This window comes from Palaemon carinicauda, chromosome 20 (genome assembly GCF_036898095.1).
Source record: "Palaemon carinicauda isolate YSFRI2023 chromosome 20, ASM3689809v2, whole genome shotgun sequence".
NCBI lineage: Eukaryota > Metazoa > Arthropoda > Malacostraca > Decapoda > Palaemonidae > Palaemon > Palaemon carinicauda.
In genome coordinates, this window is record NC_090744.1 from 24,302,159 (window position 1) to 24,321,019 (window position 18,861).

General features: G+C 37.8%; 1 protein-coding gene across 3 annotated transcripts in view; it reads left to right on the forward strand.

Annotated features, from left to right (window-relative positions):
• The window catches only part of LOC137660212 (axin-1-like), a 132,936-nt gene extending 117,756 nt beyond the window's left edge, over window positions 1-15,180 (forward strand). For all 3 annotated transcript variants that reach the window (XM_068394926.1, XM_068394927.1, XM_068394928.1), the window contains 4 exons: window positions 622-924; window positions 8,129-8,349; window positions 9,509-9,752; window positions 11,412-15,180. In XM_068394926.1, coding sequence (XP_068251027.1) covers window positions 622-924; window positions 8,129-8,349; window positions 9,509-9,752; window positions 11,412-11,532 — 889 coding nt within the window. In that variant the 3' untranslated portion in view covers window positions 11,533-15,180. The remainder of the gene's footprint in view (window positions 1-621; window positions 925-8,128; window positions 8,350-9,508; window positions 9,753-11,411) is intronic.
• The last annotated feature ends 3,681 nt before the right edge of the window (window positions 15,181-18,861 follow it).

Consider the following 18,861-nt stretch of genomic DNA (forward strand, 5'->3'; position numbering starts at 1 on the left):
ACATCCTTTGACTAAGGGGACAGTTATTAGAGGCATTTAAATTTCTTAAAAGGAATACCAAATGTAGAATATAACATTCTATTCAAGCTTAACACAAATCAGTCCAGAGGTAACGGGTACAAACTGGAATTGAAAAGATACAACACCACTCAATTTGGCAATTTCTTTGCATACAAAATAGCAAATACTATGGTATATATATATACTATATATATATATATATATATATATATATATATATATATATATATATATATATATATATATATATATATATATATATATATATATATATATATATATATATATATATATATATATATATATATATATATATATATATATATATATATATATATATATACTGTATATATATATATATATATATATATATATATATATAGATCTCTCTCTCTCTCTCTCTCTCTCTCTCTCTCTCTCTCTCTCTCTCTCTCTCTCAGTTTGTATTTTAGCCATTCTTTTTTTCTATTTTGCAGTAAGTCATTATAACAGATTTTTTAATGTTTTTTGTATTCGTTTTGTATTTTTATGATTTTCCCTATTGTAAGCAAGTTAATGCTATTAATTTTATTTTGTAATTATAATTTATTTTAATTACAGACGAAGTAGCAGTAGTGGGGGTCGTCGTAGTGTGAGCGGCGGAAGCATAGTGGGTGGTGCTGGCTTGAGTGGGAGCAGTATGGGAGGAAGTGGAAGTTTAGGTGGCAGCGGAAGCCTTGCTGGGGGACGGCCTGGGTCTGTTGAACGATCGGGTAGCGCATGGATGCCTGCACTGAATATTGACCAGCGGGAACTCCTAGGAATTTATCCAGTTCATATGATGCATCCTCCTCATTCTACCCATCAGTCCCATAGCTCTCACTCGTCTCACTCGACCCATGATGACAGTAAAAAGAGAAGTCGGTAAGTGAAACAGCATAATTTTTTTTTTTTTTTTTTAACAAATACAAACCTTCGTTCTTTACTTAGGGAATATGTTTCAGGGTAGCTGGATTTAGCCATAGAAGATATCACGCAAGGTTTCAACAACCCTCCGCTAGTTAGGGGGTGGGTAGACCACCCTTCCCACTCTCACACACTTCATTTTCGTTTCGGCTACGGTCGTGTGGTGACGTATCTTTTCTCTCATCCAGTTATTCCTATCAACTGGCCATATTGATTTGAAAATGTCTTTTTTCTTTTCAGGGGTGCTTAGTTATTAGGGACTGCTATCACGCGGTCTTGTCCGGGCATATTGAGCTGCCCTTTTTTTATGTTTATGTCAGCTTTGCCCTGTGTGGAGATTACAGCCTTGCACGGAGATGTCTCCTTGCGCCAAGTTTCGGGATTGGTCATCCTCCCAGTGGTAGGGGTGCAATAGATGTAGGAAGAGGAAGTCTAAAAGGAATTCTTTGTCTTCGAGTTCATCCTCGAAGTTGAGAAGACGATAGACTTCTCTCTCCTGTGATTCGTGCTCTCCCTCTTCCTGTTTAGCTTCGTCTTGAGCTCAAACGGATAAGAGTGATGGCTGTTTGACCCCCGGATAACATTTGGGTCTGGAGGACCCTGCTGCTTCCCTTAGCAAACAGCAATCTTTTCCCCTTGGGGAGTCTAGCTCTCAACGAGTTATGTCTGTCATTGGCTGTTTTGAACCCCCCCCCCCCACACAAAACAATGCCTGTTGGGGATGTTGAAGCTTGTGGTACAGCAGGAGCACCCAGCAGCCTTTGCAGGGGTCAGTCTTCACTTTCTTTTATTCCAAGAAATAGCTTTGAGGAGGTTAAGCTTTCTCATAGGCCCTCATTCCATGTTAAAAGGAGGACTGGGAGTTGTGTTTCAGGAGATAAAATTTATGAGAAATTGTATTCATTTTTATAGCTTTACCAGCATGCTTGTTTGACCCAATTTTAACTCGGCCAGGTTGCTGCTCCAAGAGAGTGGTGAAGAAAGGAGGAGAAAGGTAGTCATTTTATCTTTCAACCCTATACTTATGTCACTACACCTTAGAGAGGATGCTTATGTCCTGAAAAAGAGCTAGAAAGCTACACAACTCTTTGAGCAGACACCACAGTCCCCAAAGGGAGATTCACTGTAATCTCGTTGCAGTAATTTAATTGCATAGCAAATACATATTGGAGAATTTCAGTACAAAGCTATTATGTTGCAATGCATTACATCGCAAGGTTATTTCATCAAAAGTGAATACATCACATAACTATATTTTCTCAGAAACAAATTAAAGATATTCAAGAGGAACACATTGCACCTCAAAATTTAAAGAGGGGTAAAAAATTTTTATTAAAAGTAATTATTCAAATACTTATACAAGCTAATACAGTAGGGTCCCGAATTATGCGAGAATTTGGTCGATGAAAGGCCTCGTGTAATTGGAAATTCGTATATTTCGAAACACATCATGGCGGCAAACAGCAACCTACCCGTCAATTTTTTTTTCACTCCATTTCTAGCTTTCTAGCTATATATATACTGTATATACACTGTGTGTGTGTATGTATGTATGTATGTATTATATATATATATAAAACATATATATATATATATATATATATATATATATATATATATATATATATATATATATATATATATATATATATATATATATATATATATATACTATAGCTTTTATCTTAACAATACTGTAAGAAATCCTTCTTATATATTTTTTTTTATAAAATACTGTACAAAATTTCTTTTATGGATAAATAAAACAATAAAAAATTGTTTAAGTTTTGATAATTTTCTATGACTGTAGTATTTACTACTGTACTATGCATAGCTTACTGTTTTCAGTATTTTCCGAATGATGTAGAATTATTTCCTATAGATACTAAAAACAAAAAAGGGTTTTCAAGGTTTGATACAGTACGTATCTAGCAATAGTTAAAAATTACAGTATAGTACTGTATATCCATGATGACACTCCCACACGTAAACACGGCCACTAGGCGCAAGTGTGCACTAGGCTGCTGTACGATAATCACGCTTTTTTTGCCCTGAGCGGTCATTTCACTAATGATAATTTTTCAAAGTTAATATAATTTCTTTATGCTTATAATTCGTAATTATAGTTAAAAGTAGGGATATTAATTAAATGGTTGAGTAAAAAAAACAATTAATACTACTATTATTTAATTTCAAATGGCTACATAATACTGAATATTCTAATGGGTTCTTTTTATCTTCAATCGTAAATCTTACGCCTGGATAAGCAACAAAAGGAAAGGAATAGGTCTCTCTCTCTCTCTCTCTCTCTCTCTCTCTCTCTTCATATCGTTTCCTGTATAGTTTTCAAATATGTTCGTCATACATTTGTACATTATTTATCCACTTTATTCTCTCTCTCTCTCTCTCTCTCTCTCTCTCTCTCTCTCTCTCTCTCTCTCTCTCTCTCTCTCTCTCTCTGCGTTTCCTTTCCCTTTATAGTTTTGTGAAATTTCGTTGTCCAGTCATTCGGTAATGAGAAGTCATTTTCGCTTTCGACATCGAAAGAAAACTTTGTTTCTTCAATATACTCATCACTGGAGGATTCAGAACTAGTGCTCTCATTATCAAACAGGTTATCATTATCAAAATCCACAACAAGAATATCATTTATTTCATCTAAAGAAATAACCTTCCTCTTTAGACCTTTCATTACAAAAGGAACAACAAATAACCACTTATGCATGAACGCCCGAGCGCACTGATAGGAAACCAGTTCAAACCACAGTTTTGTAACATCAAGCTACCTTCAGAAAAATAGTTGCCAGACATCATATAAGTTTCTATTCAGTCCCCATATGCTGAGAGTGTTGCCAAGTGGTGATCCTATACTTACTATACGAGTAAAGTAACATCACGAGACTGACGGCTTGTAAAAGGCAATTAAAGTCATGAACGGAATATACAGTTGAAGGCGGTACCGAGTAGATCGTGGTGAACGGTTTATCACGTGGGTGACGCTTAACAGGTTAAAAAAACATTTTATATAGTTCGGTATTTTCTCTATTCATCCTCTCCCAGAAAACCTTCAAATGTGAATTATCTGAATGTGTGCAAATCTTGACAGTGCGATAACTAGTTAGCGACTGAGAATAAAAAAAATAAAAAGCCCGATTGACGATGCGATGAAGAGGATATTGAATACCGATTTTTCCCTAATTGATTTTTTCTACGTTCTGTCTAGTCCAATGTACAGTACATTCTTATGTAAAGGGCGAACCCCAACATTTCTTGATGCTGCTACACTTTAATTATAGATATTTTACCACCAATTTATAATCTTTATTTATAATAACATCTTTAGTAAAAGCTCTTCAATATCACTTTCAGGAGTAAATGCGTTTATGATCGACGATGAAACGTAAAAAAAAACGTTTTCCTTTTAAGAAGGCGTTTTTTTTAGGGAAAAAAAAAACAACACGAAATAAAATTGCTCATATTTCATATATTTTGATTTTCTAAGGATAAATAAAACATTAATTATAACATTATTATTACATAGTACCTGGTAAGATATCTTTTGCCGCAAAAGTTAACCTATAGACAGATGTTAAAATTGGTTAGCGAGTTCGTTATGATCAGCGATGGTACGTACTAAACAAAGTAATGGGTTTGGTTGTGGTGACATGTTTGGCAGTAGCATGATATAAAATAGTCTTTATTTTGATGGTTTTTAATTTAAAGTTTAATGAATAAGGATTTTTCACCATAATCACAATATAAGTATAAAAATTAATTAGTACAAATATGGAATATTATACATATAGGTGTTGGACAGTTAGGCTAGGCCTAGCGACAAGTTCACACAACAGATGGGCAAACCTTAACATTTTTCATCCAAAACTAGTCTTAAAGTGTTTGAACAGAAATCTTTCTCTCACATTCTCCCCCCCCCCTTCTCAGACATCGGGGAACCATCACCCCCCCCCCCCCCATACAATTAAGAAAACAATAGATTTCCTACGCTTCGCGGTGCTTGACTCGCGGATTTAGAATGCTCCTCGCAAATACAGGAAAATTAATTTTTAAAAACTATCGATCGCGTAATTGAGGAATCGCGTAATTAGAACACGTGTAATTCGGGACCCTACTGTACATTCTTATTATGAAACAGTTGAAAATCAAAGATAAACTAAAATTACACAAAAAAATATATTCTAAAAAAAAAAAAATAAAAAATAAAAATATTTTTTTACGAGGAATGTATGAACCAGCGACCTATTGTTCCATTATTGCTTCATTTCTTTATTTTTTTTTTTTTTTTTTCAAATTTCAAGGAACTTCCAGATAGTAGAATCTGAGTGTGACACGCCAATCAACTGGCTTAATGATCGATGCCAATCTTCACAGGAATTGTTTGTTGTAGATGCACCTTGCCTGGCAGCATCAAAATGATTTCATAAAACACGATCAAATCGGGAGTGGTCATCCTAGGAGACGGCTAAGGCGTCCAATCCACACATCATCTACTTAATCTAAAACAGGCTGGACATTTTAAGGATAACCATTATTATCATATAAAGATTCAAAAGTCCCGACTACTTAGATAGGAACGAATGCAATTGAAGCAAGCATTATGCATTTTTAATGTAAATTCTGCATCACTCATACAACTGTCATAGGCCATTTCTTTGAATAGACTGAAATAAACATTGGGGAAAATTAACTAAACAACCTTTTAGAACTGAATTGGGAAGATCTAAAAACATTAATTGCCATACATTCATAATAGGCCATTATTCTGCTTGGTGACGAGGTTTGCTCTAAGGTTTAAGGGCGTCTCATAACTCTTCAGTTTGTTTTGGCTATTAAAACATAAACAAGAGGCTAAACATCACCATTCATGATGCCATCTATTGTGTACAGCTGCTTGAATAAAGGGGGTGTTGTTTTGAAAATATCAACTGAATACCAATTATTCCATTGAATGATACCTGTAGATTGCCTTGAGTTGAAAATATAATTCAGTCTGGTCCATCATTGCTGTCAGACAGAAGAAAGAGTTGATTGGCATGTGTCACTATTTATTCTGGAGGTACTGTACTGTACATTTAACTGGAGTAGAGATGTACTGTTTTTAGGGACTTGTGCTGCTACGTTTCTAGTATTTTGAATATTCCTTTTTAAGTATTGGGGGTTTGATAGCTGACCAATATCTGCTTGTGATACCCCAATGTATTCCTGGGTTGCAATGCAATGAGTAGTTTCCTGTGTCTAAATGGCATTTTCTTTTTGCTCCATTTATAGCTTGGTAGCTTTAAGACGAGTATCATTGACTGTATGATTGTGTTCTCCAATTTGTCTTGTAATGATGGAAAGGTCTAATATGTATCTACTATTCTATGTAATTACTGCAGTGAGATTACCGGACACTCCGAAGGGAAGTTAGCCTAGATGTATAGCCCAAGCGGTGACGGTAATATGACCCCTACAGACCCATGCCCACAATATTTGTGAATATGACAGGTTTTTGCAAAAGTATAGGGAAATATCCAATGTGGCGAGGCCTCGGCCAAACTGCACACTCATCCCTTCTTCAAACAAGTTATTGACTGATCCCATGTAGTTGGAAAGAGTTCTTGTACAAAAGCTTTTTGTTCCTGACAGTGCAAATCATGTCTATGAATAGCTCACTCAATAAAAAAGTAAATAAGGTTTGTCTACTCTTTCCTAATGCTATGACTAGCAAAATGAGTATCTTGAGGGAAGATCTCTGTTTGGGGTTAGTGGAATAAACTACCACTGAAATTTTTTTCATGGAAGATTAGACTTTATTCAATTGTTCTAATACAAGTGTCTCAAACTTGCACTGGTCCAAGCCCTATTAGCTTCAATATCCCATAAGCTATGCTAATTAGGAGTCTACTGAGGTCATCTTTTTCCTGGATCAGGAAAGGACATTCTAGGATGGAGTAAACCATAGCCAGTTTGCTCATGCATTACCTCCTTGCAATGAGGGAGTCTTCTACATGAAGGAGAAAATTTTTATTCACCAAGGAATACAGGAATTTTCAAGATTTTGTATGTGTTTGTCCTTTCAACTACCTCTTGCCATTCTGTTCTTGCCATTCTGTTCTCAGAGAGCAAAAGTGGCTTGATTACACCATCAAAGAGGATGGAACCTCATTTAAGAGTTGGTTACTAACTAGAGTATTCTAAGTAAAGTTTCAATCGCCCCATTCCAGTGTGCTTAGCGAATCATTTCCTCCATTAAGGAATTAGGATTTCATAGCTACTAACACTAAAATAATCGAAAGAATATTTCATTTTATATCTTTAATTCTAAATTACTTAAATTGAGCTGCCCTATTGTGTTGCATGGACGTTTAGCATTCTGCTTTTTCCAACTAAAGTTGCAGCTTGACTTTTAATGATGATGATGACGATACCTTAATGATGATCTATTTTTAGAATTATAATAAATGGAAAAGTTTTATAATTTTAATTTAAATTGTAAACTACTGTATGTGGTTTCACATGGTTTGAAAAAAATGGTAAGCAGATTGTTAGAAGGATTTTTTTTCAGGAAGCAAATTTAAGTTTAAGTACTGAGTAATATTAGCAGTTGTTAGGTGTGTTTTTAGGGAACTATTCATCTTACAGCTAAATGTTGTAGAAAGTGAGGACATGTTTTTTATCAAATGGGTAAACAAGGTAATAACAAGTAAAGCATAGTGGAATGTTGTAGAGAGCACTAAGAAACTTGCAGAGGAACAAAGGAACAGATATAATCCAAATAAATCTTGCACCAAGAAATTTTACCATTTCAATAAATATAGTGAATGGTGAGGATATATGAATGGCCCATTGAAATGTAAATGAATCTACCATTAGCAATCAAAATTTTGAAAAGGATAAACACGAAGCTTTGGTCAACATGTAGCCATCAAGAACTATCAAAATCTCCATGCTTACAAAAGTGTATTTTTTAGTAACTGCAATTCTATACAACATAACCTTTTTATATATTATTTTGTAAACTCAACCCTCGTATATGCTAACATAAAAGTGAATATATTTTCTGTGTACTGTGTGATTCAGTTGTCTTAGCAACCAATTACAGAGCATTGGTATACAATGTTAATGTCCTCATTCTAATACCTGTTCTTTGCTTTTATAATAGAGGCGGAGGTGGTGGTTGTCATGGATCGAGTAGGTGCGCTAGCCATAATTCTGGTCACAGCTCTGGTCACAACTGGAGTCACTCTGAGGGTAGTAGTGGGCGTGGGTCGTGCCATGGAGATGCTACTACCCCATCTGCATCTAATACTTCTGGTCCAGGCTCAAATGGTTCAACTTTAAGAAAACAGAGACCATCTCGTCATTCTCAACCAACTCCACCAGGTAGTGTGTTATTAGATTTTGCTGGAAATAATTTTGGCCATATGAGTTTTGAGTATACATTATTTTTCTGAAGCATCTCATTTCATTTTGCTCTTTTGATTCAGTCATGGTATTTCTACTGTGATTGTGCCTCAACACCATTTTGTTTTATTCATTTGTGTATAGTAAAGGTAACATTCTTCTGTCAGTTGTGTTAATTTTATTCCTTAAACCTATGAGCACCATTGAACGTATTCTACGTCCATATATTTTTACTCCATTTGTAACTATTAAATCTGTTTTACATGCAGTTCTTACCAGTATCTTTTTTTCTATTAATTGTGTATGAAGATTTTACAAAATGTGATATATATATCAATGATCAGGACACATATTTAGCTATACGATGAAAAAATCATGAAATTTTTTGTTAAATACAGTTTGTGTTAAGATGAATTGGGTAAAATGTCCCATAAAGGGCCTGGGACTTAATGCCAAATTTTTCCCTGGGGAGTTGGTACTTGATAGGTCATAGTGATGTATTAGGTTTTACTTAGATAATTGAGGATATTTGTGTAATTGATAAATTTTAGTGTGTTAATTTTGGTGATCTCTTCAGAGCTGTATGTATCAAGTGTGGATCAGAGGAGTGTTGTACTTAGGGCCAAAGGTTATTGTATGGAATGGTTGGCCTGCTTTCTAGCCATGCCTCAACATACATGAAAAGGTTTACTAGGGTGGGCTTGTATCTCCTTGTCATTCTTGGACAAGGTCCCATCATTTACTCTCCTTTGGCCATTCTCATCTTCAAAAAGTCTCTCTCTTTGGATGTTGCTTCATTTCTGATGATACCACCTCCCTCTGTGAAATCTCAAGAGTTATGTTGCATACTAGAGGGGTTTATGTTGTGTAGGGAAGTTGATGTCGTTAACTGGTATGGGTTGGTTCTTGGTTGCAAAAATTTTCTCAGCCTCTCAGTCAGTGTCCACTCAACAGGCATTTGAGTAATGCTGGATGATCTTGCTGTCCAACCTCTTAACTTTTTATTTCATCCTTCAACTGTATAGTTCCCCCCCAATTGCACTTATATGTTGAATGGCCTCACAGGCCCTAATACAGGACTGTACAGCCCAAATTCATAAATCCAACTCTAAACAGCCTTGTTTCTTTTATTTTTCAGGAGTAGTTTGTGAAAGTGGTGGTAGTAGCAGTGGAGGCAGTGGTGGTAGTGTGTCAGGGGGAGGAGGTGGGGGACCTACATCATCAAGTGGTGGCACTGGGTCTGCGGGTGCAAGTGCCTCAGAGTGCACCATTGTTGTCTACAATTTTCATGACGATGCCGTTCCCTTTGTCATTCGTGTTCCTACTCGCCCAGTTACTCTTAAGCGCTTCAAGCAGCATTTACCGAAGAAAGGAAATTACAGGTAATTGTCATCTTTTTATTTTATTTGTATTCTGTACTTGTCCATCCATATACCAAGGCACTTCCCCCAATTTTGTGGGGTAGCCGACATCAAACAAATTTTTAAAAAGGGGACCTTTCCTCTTTACATTCCTCCCAGCCTGACAAAGTACTCAACAGAGTTTGTTTGGTACTGCTAGGGTGCCACAGCCCTCCCTCCCCTGTTATCCCCCACAGATGAAGCTTCATAACGCTGAATCCCCTACTGCTGCTACCTCTGTGGTCATCCAAGGCGATCGGAGGAAGCAGCAGGGCCTACTGGAACTGCGTTACAATTGCTCGCCATTCATTCCTATTTCTAGCACGCTCTCTTGCCTTTCTCACATCTATCCTCCTATCACCCAGAGCTTTCTTCACTCCATCCATCCACCCAAACCTTGGCCTTCCTCTTGTACTTCTCCCAACAACTCTTGCATTCATCACCTTCTTTAGCAGACAGCCATTTTGCATTCTCTTAACATGGTCAAACCACCTCAACACATTCTTATCCATTCTAGCTGCTAACTCATTTCTTACACCCGTTCTCACCCTCACTACTTGGTTCCTAACCCTATCTACTCGAGATACACCAGCCATATTCCTCAGACACTTCATCTCCTACACATTCAATTTCTGTCTCTCCGTCACTTTCATTCCCCACAACTCCGATCCATACATCACAGTTGGTACAATCACTTTCTCATACAGAACTCTCTTTACATTCATGCCAAACCCTCTATTCTTTACCACTCCTTCACTGCCCACAACACTTTGCATCCTTCCTTCACACCCTGACGTACATCTGCTTCCACTCCACCATTTGCTGCAACAACAAACCCCAAGTACTGAAACTGATTCACCTCCTCAAGTAACTCTCCATTCAACATGACATTCAACCTCGCACCACCTTCCTTTCTCGTACATCTCATAACCTTACTCTTACCCACATTAACTCTCAACTTCCTCTCTCATATACCCTTCCAACTTCTGTCACTAATTGGCCAAGCTTCTGTTTTGAGTCTGTACTTGTAATTACAGTATATCTTTCTAACCCAATAGTACAGTGATAGCATGCTTAGCCCAACAAATGGTAATCAGTGTTTTATTCATGAACCAATTAAGGAGGTACCATATGGGTTCATTCTAAGAATCCTTCAACCCTTTGCTGCTCTTGGGCTTGATCAGTGAATATGGTACCTTAGTTGAGAGATAGAGAGCATGCATGCACACCTACCTATCCTTGTGAGGTAGAACTGTACAGTATATATTTCACATGGATATTATAAGTAATGATGTTGAATGGGATATACAGTTTTTATATTTGTTTGTCTATCAGGTTGACTGGTTATCGTCATCAATTCTGTACCTTTTTTTATTTTGATGTAATGCTTATAGTAACTTCAGGTTGATTGAAATAATAAATCTTTTGTGTAGAGAAAGATTTTTCTAGTTATTTGCCAGAGGTGTGGTTTAATGAATCATTACTTTTTTATTTGATGTTTATTTGGAAGTCTAGCTTGTTTGAGATTGACATTTGTAAACTATCAATTTTGTTATAGATTGTTGTGTATGAATAATTTTGTAAAGCATTGTAAAATAGTTGAAATTTATCAGTTGTGTTAATAGAGCTTTCTGTTTTCAGGTTCTTCTTCAAAAAACACTGTGAAGAGTTTGGTGTGATTCAAGAAGAGATTACTGATGATTCTGAAATCATCCCTCTATTTGAGGGAAAGATAAATGCGCAGATCAGAAAAGCCGATTGAGAGAGTGAAACATAACTCCTAGAATGTTCTTTTTTTATGTTTATAACTAATTAATGCTGGTGAATTTTGCGAACCAAAGTGCGTCATCAACTTGCTGTGAAAGTCTGATGACGATTTTGTATAGTAAGAAAAATAATATAAAAAGGATGCAGCAGTGGTTCTCCAATGGCCTCCCAGGCTTTGAAAAAATGATTGATTTGGCCATTGCCTGAGAAGGACCATCTTCTAGTGTTAGGATGGGAGTGGTGCTGGATACATGAAGAGACATCAGTGTATTTAAAGATTTGATGCGAGGATGTGTGCAGGTCATTTTTACTAGTGGTCCTCTGCATGCAATTGGAGACTGAGCCGTTTTGGTCCAGTGCTGTTGGAGCCTTAGAGCAGTTAGGCTAATTTCTTACCTCATTTTAGAGATAAAATATTAAGGCGATGAATGAAGGATGAATGTGTGAAGATGTGGCCAGCTGTAGAAAGTGGCCGTCATGGGTCAGGTTTTCAAGTTAGTCCCAATTACTTGTACTGTACCCTGTTGAAAATACTGATCATGGCAAAAGAGCTCCAGAATCCAGATTCATTTTAGGAAATTCCTTTATCCTCCCCTTTTTATACATATTTATATATATATATATATTCAGAGAGCGGGAGGCTTTACACCTTGGTATGACCACATGATGGTCACTTTCTATGCCCTGTCAAGTGGGATGAACATTTTGTGTCACCAGGAGACCCTCCATGTGTATGGGCAGCTTTTCTAGAATGGCAACTATCATTGCTGTCTATTTTTGGGATGTTTATTATTAGTGAAAATTAAATTGCTTTAATTATTTATATGCGTTATAAAAAAAAGGAAGTACCGGTAGTGTATTACAATCGCAAAGCTTGACATTTTTCAAGAATGAATATGTAGCTTTTGAACTTAAAAATTCCGAAAATCAGGATATTCTTGATACTGATTTAGATAATTTTTTTAAGGCATGTAAAATTGGCAATGACATGGATTTTGATATAGTGAGGTATATGGAAAATTATTACAGTTTACTCTCTTTGTCTCTTAGAGGATTTTATTAAGTGTAACACAAAAGCTGTTGCTGTACTGCACAAAGTATTTCTTACCTGATTTTTTCACTTTTCATTTTACCTTCAATCAGAACCTCACCATTTGTTAAAAGTACAATGAAGTGAATGCTTCAAAATTAAGGTTCTGGGGATCTTTTGATATAATCAAGGGCAGGTTTCATTGTTTTGTGTTGTTGAAATCTTAGTGCATTGTCTTAACCCTTAACAGTGATACAGTGCTGCTTGTTTAAAGAACAAATTTTTTTTTGGTTTGCTAGTGACACGATACTGACACAGGTTAGAGATATCTGGTCAAGTACTTCATTACCATGGGATGCTTGAATTTGATTTGTAATAAGCTTCTTAGGCATCACCACCGTTGTGAATGTGCCGTAAGATAGTACTGGGGTACATAGAAAAGCACTTTGAACTATTTTATTCTCCATGTAAAAAGTGATCAAAAGTGCCTTGACATATTTAAAGTGAAAGTTTTATGACTGGGTAAAGTTTTTGTCTGGATCATTTATTTTATATTATTTATAGGTTATTTTTGGGGTATATGAATTTTCAGTAATGCATATTAAATTTTATTTTAGACATTTTAAATAGCACACTTCACTTTGTAAATTGTATTTCTTAAATTATCTAACATTTATTTGATTGAATACATGTTTATAGTCGCCTGTAAACCACAATTACACTTTGTCAGTACATGCTAATGTTAAATACGTACCTACGTACCACTGTGATGGGTTAACAAAGTGCTGAGCAGCTGATGTTACACCTAGAATCTGGATTGGAATTAACAGAAGGGCCCTTTTTGTGAATTTTTTTTTATTATTATTTTTTCTAATACTGTATAGACTAATGATGATGATGAAGTCCGTATGTAACCAATAGAAAGAAATCAAAAGGTTCTACTGTTAATGGAAACCCTCTATATATAGATATATATTAAACCAACCAGCCATTCTTAACTAGTCAGAGTCAGATGGTGTGTGTGTGTTGCCATTGACGTTGAATAAATGTCACTCAGTTGAGCGAGTTTCCACACCCCACCAATTGGTGGAAGATCGCTGGAAATTGTGCCCTGTGATACGTGTCCTCTCACACACAGCCACAATCCACAACTTAATTATTATCGTTGGTGCTACTAGTGGGGAGACAGCCGAGCTTGTATACTATTACACAATTTTCAAATCATACTTTCATTGCGAAAAATTTACTACATATTAACATAACATTGTCAAAGTATCCTCTTTTTTTATACATTTCAATAGTTTTTTTTTTCCATTTAGAAACAATTCAGGATAACACCAAAGCATTGTTCAGAATGTTCAATACAAGAGACATTATTAGTTAACATGACAGTCAACAAAGCTTTCTCTGTTGAACAATGTACAACACAAGATATCCCTTTAGTATATAATTCATATGTACCTAATAATATCCTCGTTGTTTACTTGCGGGCATACACCAAATTTGGTTGTTTAAACATTCATTTTTTTTTCTTTTTTTTTTTTTACATTGATCTAATTATACTGCTCAAGAATGTTACACATTAGTAAAATTTAACTATTTCATTTTGTATCTCTCTTGCAGCAGTCAACATAATATACTTTTAAACCTAACAACATATCCAAATGTTTATCTCAAGTGTACATAACCAATTTGTATAATACACATCTAGTTTACATAAACATCGCACTGCCAGTATACATTGTCTCCGTGGCTATTCACCATCTTACGAGAGACTATAGTGATGATTCCCATTGTTTTGTGCTATTCAAGTCACCATTTTGGTGGCTTGTATTATTTTTTTTATTATATCATCAATAGCAGTGTACATTATTTTCTTGTGTACAAAATGTTGTGTGGTGTGGCAGGTTAAGCCAGGGTAATTTTTTACAAAAAATTTCATTATTATTATTGTTTCTATAATGATGCTAATATGGATGTGGATGAGCATGCATATAGTAAAGTCCTGTAAAGGGAAATACTGTTGCAGTCTCCTCTTTGAAAGGGTATATTGTGCATGTCCATAGTAGAACAAGCATGCAGACTTCTCTTTCCTACCATCTGGAATTTGTTATAAATTAGAATTTCATTTGAGAATAAGTAATCTGTATGATTATAGTTTTAATTAATCTGTATGAGTATAGTTGCATTGTATAACCTTTTATACTAGTGGAATAACTTTAAATTTCTGTCATTAATTCTAACATTGTTATTGATGGTTCTATTATGCCTAAGATTTTTAACCAAAGATGGTAGTGCATATGAAGCCTTTGCATGCCCAACTGTGGACATGCTTAATATGAACTTCATAGTAAAAGCATTATTTAATTATTTACCCATTTTGTTAATGTCTCAGGTATGTCTTCTCCTTTTATAGACTTTTTAGATATAATAATGATGATAATTTTTTTGGTATTGTCTGCCAGGGCTGAGAAATTTTTATGAAAATTTATTTGCCAGGGAATGAGTCTAATTGTAACTTTTTTTTTTTAATTTCTACTTTTTTTTTTGCCAATAAAGTATTCTAAACTCTATAGACTTGTTAATATTTGTAATAAAAGTTTTAAACTTGAATTTTTTTCAGTCTAGTTTAAGAACAATCAAAAAGGTTTCCTGTGTAAACTGGATTACTTTCCATCATGATATATTATGAAAGAAAATAGTGTATACTAAAATGTATTTATGTAACAAATGTTTATCCATTTAATCCCATATGTATTCCCAGGCTCACCAGTCTTGTAGAATGTCAAACTGGAGGAAGTTAAGACTCATTATGAAAACACCATCTGGATCTCTAGGTACGTATATATTTCCTGTTCCACTGGGGAACCAGATGTTAGGGGGATTGCTAATTGTTAATGTGAAACTTCAGAGACAACTGGAGCAATTTTGGGTGGATACGCCCATGAGGAACTAGCTTCTCTCTTATAAAAAGTCTAGGAAGACATTAACAGTTTATCCTGAAGATTTTGTCTGTGCAGAAACAGGTGCACCGCCTCCAGGATTCTGTTGGTACGATCGTCCGGTTGGAAGACAATTGGTACTGGCCAGATACTTCATCCTCTGCTTGGTCATCCAGTTGGATTTGTCCCAATTAACCACAATCCGTAGACCGTGGAAAAAGGAAAGAAGTCTGTTTTGATCCTGAAGCAATTGTGTCCTGGAGGAGGACAAAATTTCCCAATCGTCGAGATACCTAGGCAGATGAATCCTGTTCGAGTGTGCTCAAATAGAGACCAGCGTTAACACTTGGAGTCCAATGCACTGGGATTTTGAACTGGCAAATACTTCTTGCAAGAACAAAGGATTGATATCCGAAGGTACGTATCCTACAAGTGCACAAATCTTCTTTCTTATCACAGACTGTACACTGCTTGCTGTCTCCATCTTGAATGGTGTCAGGAAGAGTCATGTGACAAAATCCAGTGAACAATCTTGTAAGACTTTGAGCATTTTCTTCCATTGCCTTCCCCTAAGCTGCTAGGGACATTTTCTGGCGGTATCCGATGGTAGGTCTGGAACATTATCGGTATGTGAGTGAGGGGAAGGGCAAGCATTGATGAAATCTAGGTGATATCTATACTGGAGGACTTTTGCCACCCAGTTCTTTGCTCTGTGTTGGTATCTTGACACACATTCGCAGCAGATGTAAGAGACTAATGCTAAGTACGTGAAAGGTCATTGTGAAGTGGTTCATCACAGTACGCAAGGAGCTGAATCACTTTATGACTGGTGATATTGGCTGCACTAACGTAATCAGTCTATCGTGACGTAAAATAAGGCCACTTCTAGTTAGACTGCATTGTTTATCATAGGCCTTTTGACTTTGTCAACCTTAGCGGCTGTTAGAGAGCCAGCAACATTCGTAGTATTGTAGGCTGTGATTATGGCAGCTGGGATGGCGGCGTCAACGTCATTTGTGTACACTTGGGGATGGGATAGGCTGCTACTGCAGGCATCTTACTTTAGGAAGGTGGCTTGCTTATCCAGATCAAACGTCCGTATGACCGGTCATAAATAAAAACTCTTTGTTCAAATGTCTTTGTGGAATAATGACAACTGTCATCTGAAACATTAGTAGAGATCATTACTACCACGCTAGTGAAACATACAATGCATATGTTCATTAAAATGTAAGTTTTATTTTCTGGGCTCAACCTGTGTCGCTCCGTGAAATGCTCCTTAAAGCACCATTTCAAAGTTATAAATACTGCTAAATATACCAGAGAAGAAAGTTGCATGGAATGCCAGGGATATACCCACCTCGCTCAACCCTAAAGGTTGTCGGTATTAAAACTGGGGCGAATGATACCACTACCAGAGGTCCCTTTCCAATTAGACTTCTCCCTTCTCAAAATCCCCCGTTACTACGAGGTGTCGTTCACTACAGCTAACCCCCCCCCCCCCCCCCCCACCACCACTACCTATCTTTCACCCATCATTCCTTGTTAGCACCCGTGAACGTTCGGACATGTTTTTTGTAGCTCTATGTTATTTTGTGTTTTTGTAGATGTCAGGCGTTTTGGAGATTCCTGCTCCCAAGTTGAGTATCATATTTGTCTGTTTGGGATTTCTAGGTAGCGACACACGTTCATTTAATAACCTTGTTGGTTTTTCTCTCAGGCGCTTTGTTGACGCTCCCTTACGGGTGTGTATGCGGCCTTTTGGTGTCGCTTCCTCGGGATCTCTTTATTTTGTAAGACTTTCTATTAGTTCCTTATACTAATTGTAGTCTTATTTTTGTCTTGAGGGTGAGCTCTCTGTCCAAGATGACCTTTAGGGGTTCTAAGGGAGGTTCTGACAGCATCTTCAGGACTCTAGCCACGTCCCACTGGGGCACCCTAACGGCCTGAGGGGGGCACGATTGTTCAAAACTCTTGATGAGCATAGAGATATGTCTGGAGGTACGATGGTCGATGCCCTTCAGGAGGAAGACTTGGCCCAGGGCAGCCCGGACTCCTTTGATGGCTGGGATGGACATGTTTACCTCGTCCCTGAGATAGACCAGGAAGTCTGCTATCTCCGGGATGGAGACCTGCAACCGCTTGATGTTCTTCGAGATTCACCATTTAGTGAAGGTAGCCCATTTTGCCTGGTATACTGCGGCTGACGAACGTCTCAGGTACCCTGACATCCTTGTTGCCGTCTTCAACAAATATCCTTCCTTCCTCAGGAGGCGCTCGATAACCTCCACGCGTGAAGGCAGAGGGACCGAGGGTTTTCGTGGAACCTTTGAAAGTGCGGTTGCCGGAGAAGGTCTGGTCTGTCCGGAAGGGGCCAAGGTGGAAGGCGCGCCAGTTCCTCTAGATCCGCGAACCACTCTCTCTCTCTCTGGCCACCAGGGCACTACCAAAGTCATCCACAGGTTGTCCGCTCGCCTCACCCTGTTGAGGACTTGCCTGAGCTTCCCGAAGGGAGGGAAGGCGTAAACGTCGAGGTTGTCCCAAGGGTGTTGGAAGGCGTCCTCGAACGCCGCCTCCAGATCTGACACAGGAGAACAAAACACGGGGAGCTGTACGTTCAGTCTCGTGGCGAGCCCCACTTCTGAATGAGTGTCTTGGCCACTTCCGGGTGCAAGGACCACTCGGACCCTACCACTTGACCCATTATGCTGAGGCTGTCGGCCAGGACGTTTCTCTTCCCTGGAATGAATCTGGCTGAGATCTTGATCTGCTCTACTTCGGCCCATTCCAGTAACTCCATCGTGAGATCGCACAGGTTCTTCGATTTCAGTCCTTGCTTCTTTATGTAGGCTACCACCGTGGCGTTGTCGCATATCAGCGCCACGGTGTTTCCCTGGAGCCGATGGACGAACTCTAAGTGCGCTCTTCGCACTGCCATCATTTCTAGCACGTTTGTGCAGTTTTTTCTCCTCGTCTAACCATCTTCCTCTGGCTGTTTTGTCGAGGAGATGAGCACCCCAACCCTCCTTGGATGCGCCCGTGAACAGAAGCATCTCCGGTGGGTCGGCTGCGAAGAGCATTCCTTTGAGGGTGTTCGATCTGTCGTGCCACCACTCTAGGACTTCCTTCGTCTCCCGGGACATCGGGACCACCTTGTGCGGGGAGTCTCTCTCGTTCCATTGTACTCCCCTTAGTTTGAGCCTCCCCTGGGGGACCAGCTTCTCTAATGACACGAGGTGGCCTATAAGTCTTTGCCAGTCTTTGGCTCTCCTGGGCTGGCCCGACAGGAAGGGCCGGAGGATCTGATCTAAGTTGTCCAGTCTCTCCGCGGAAGGGAAGGCTCTCGCCAGCC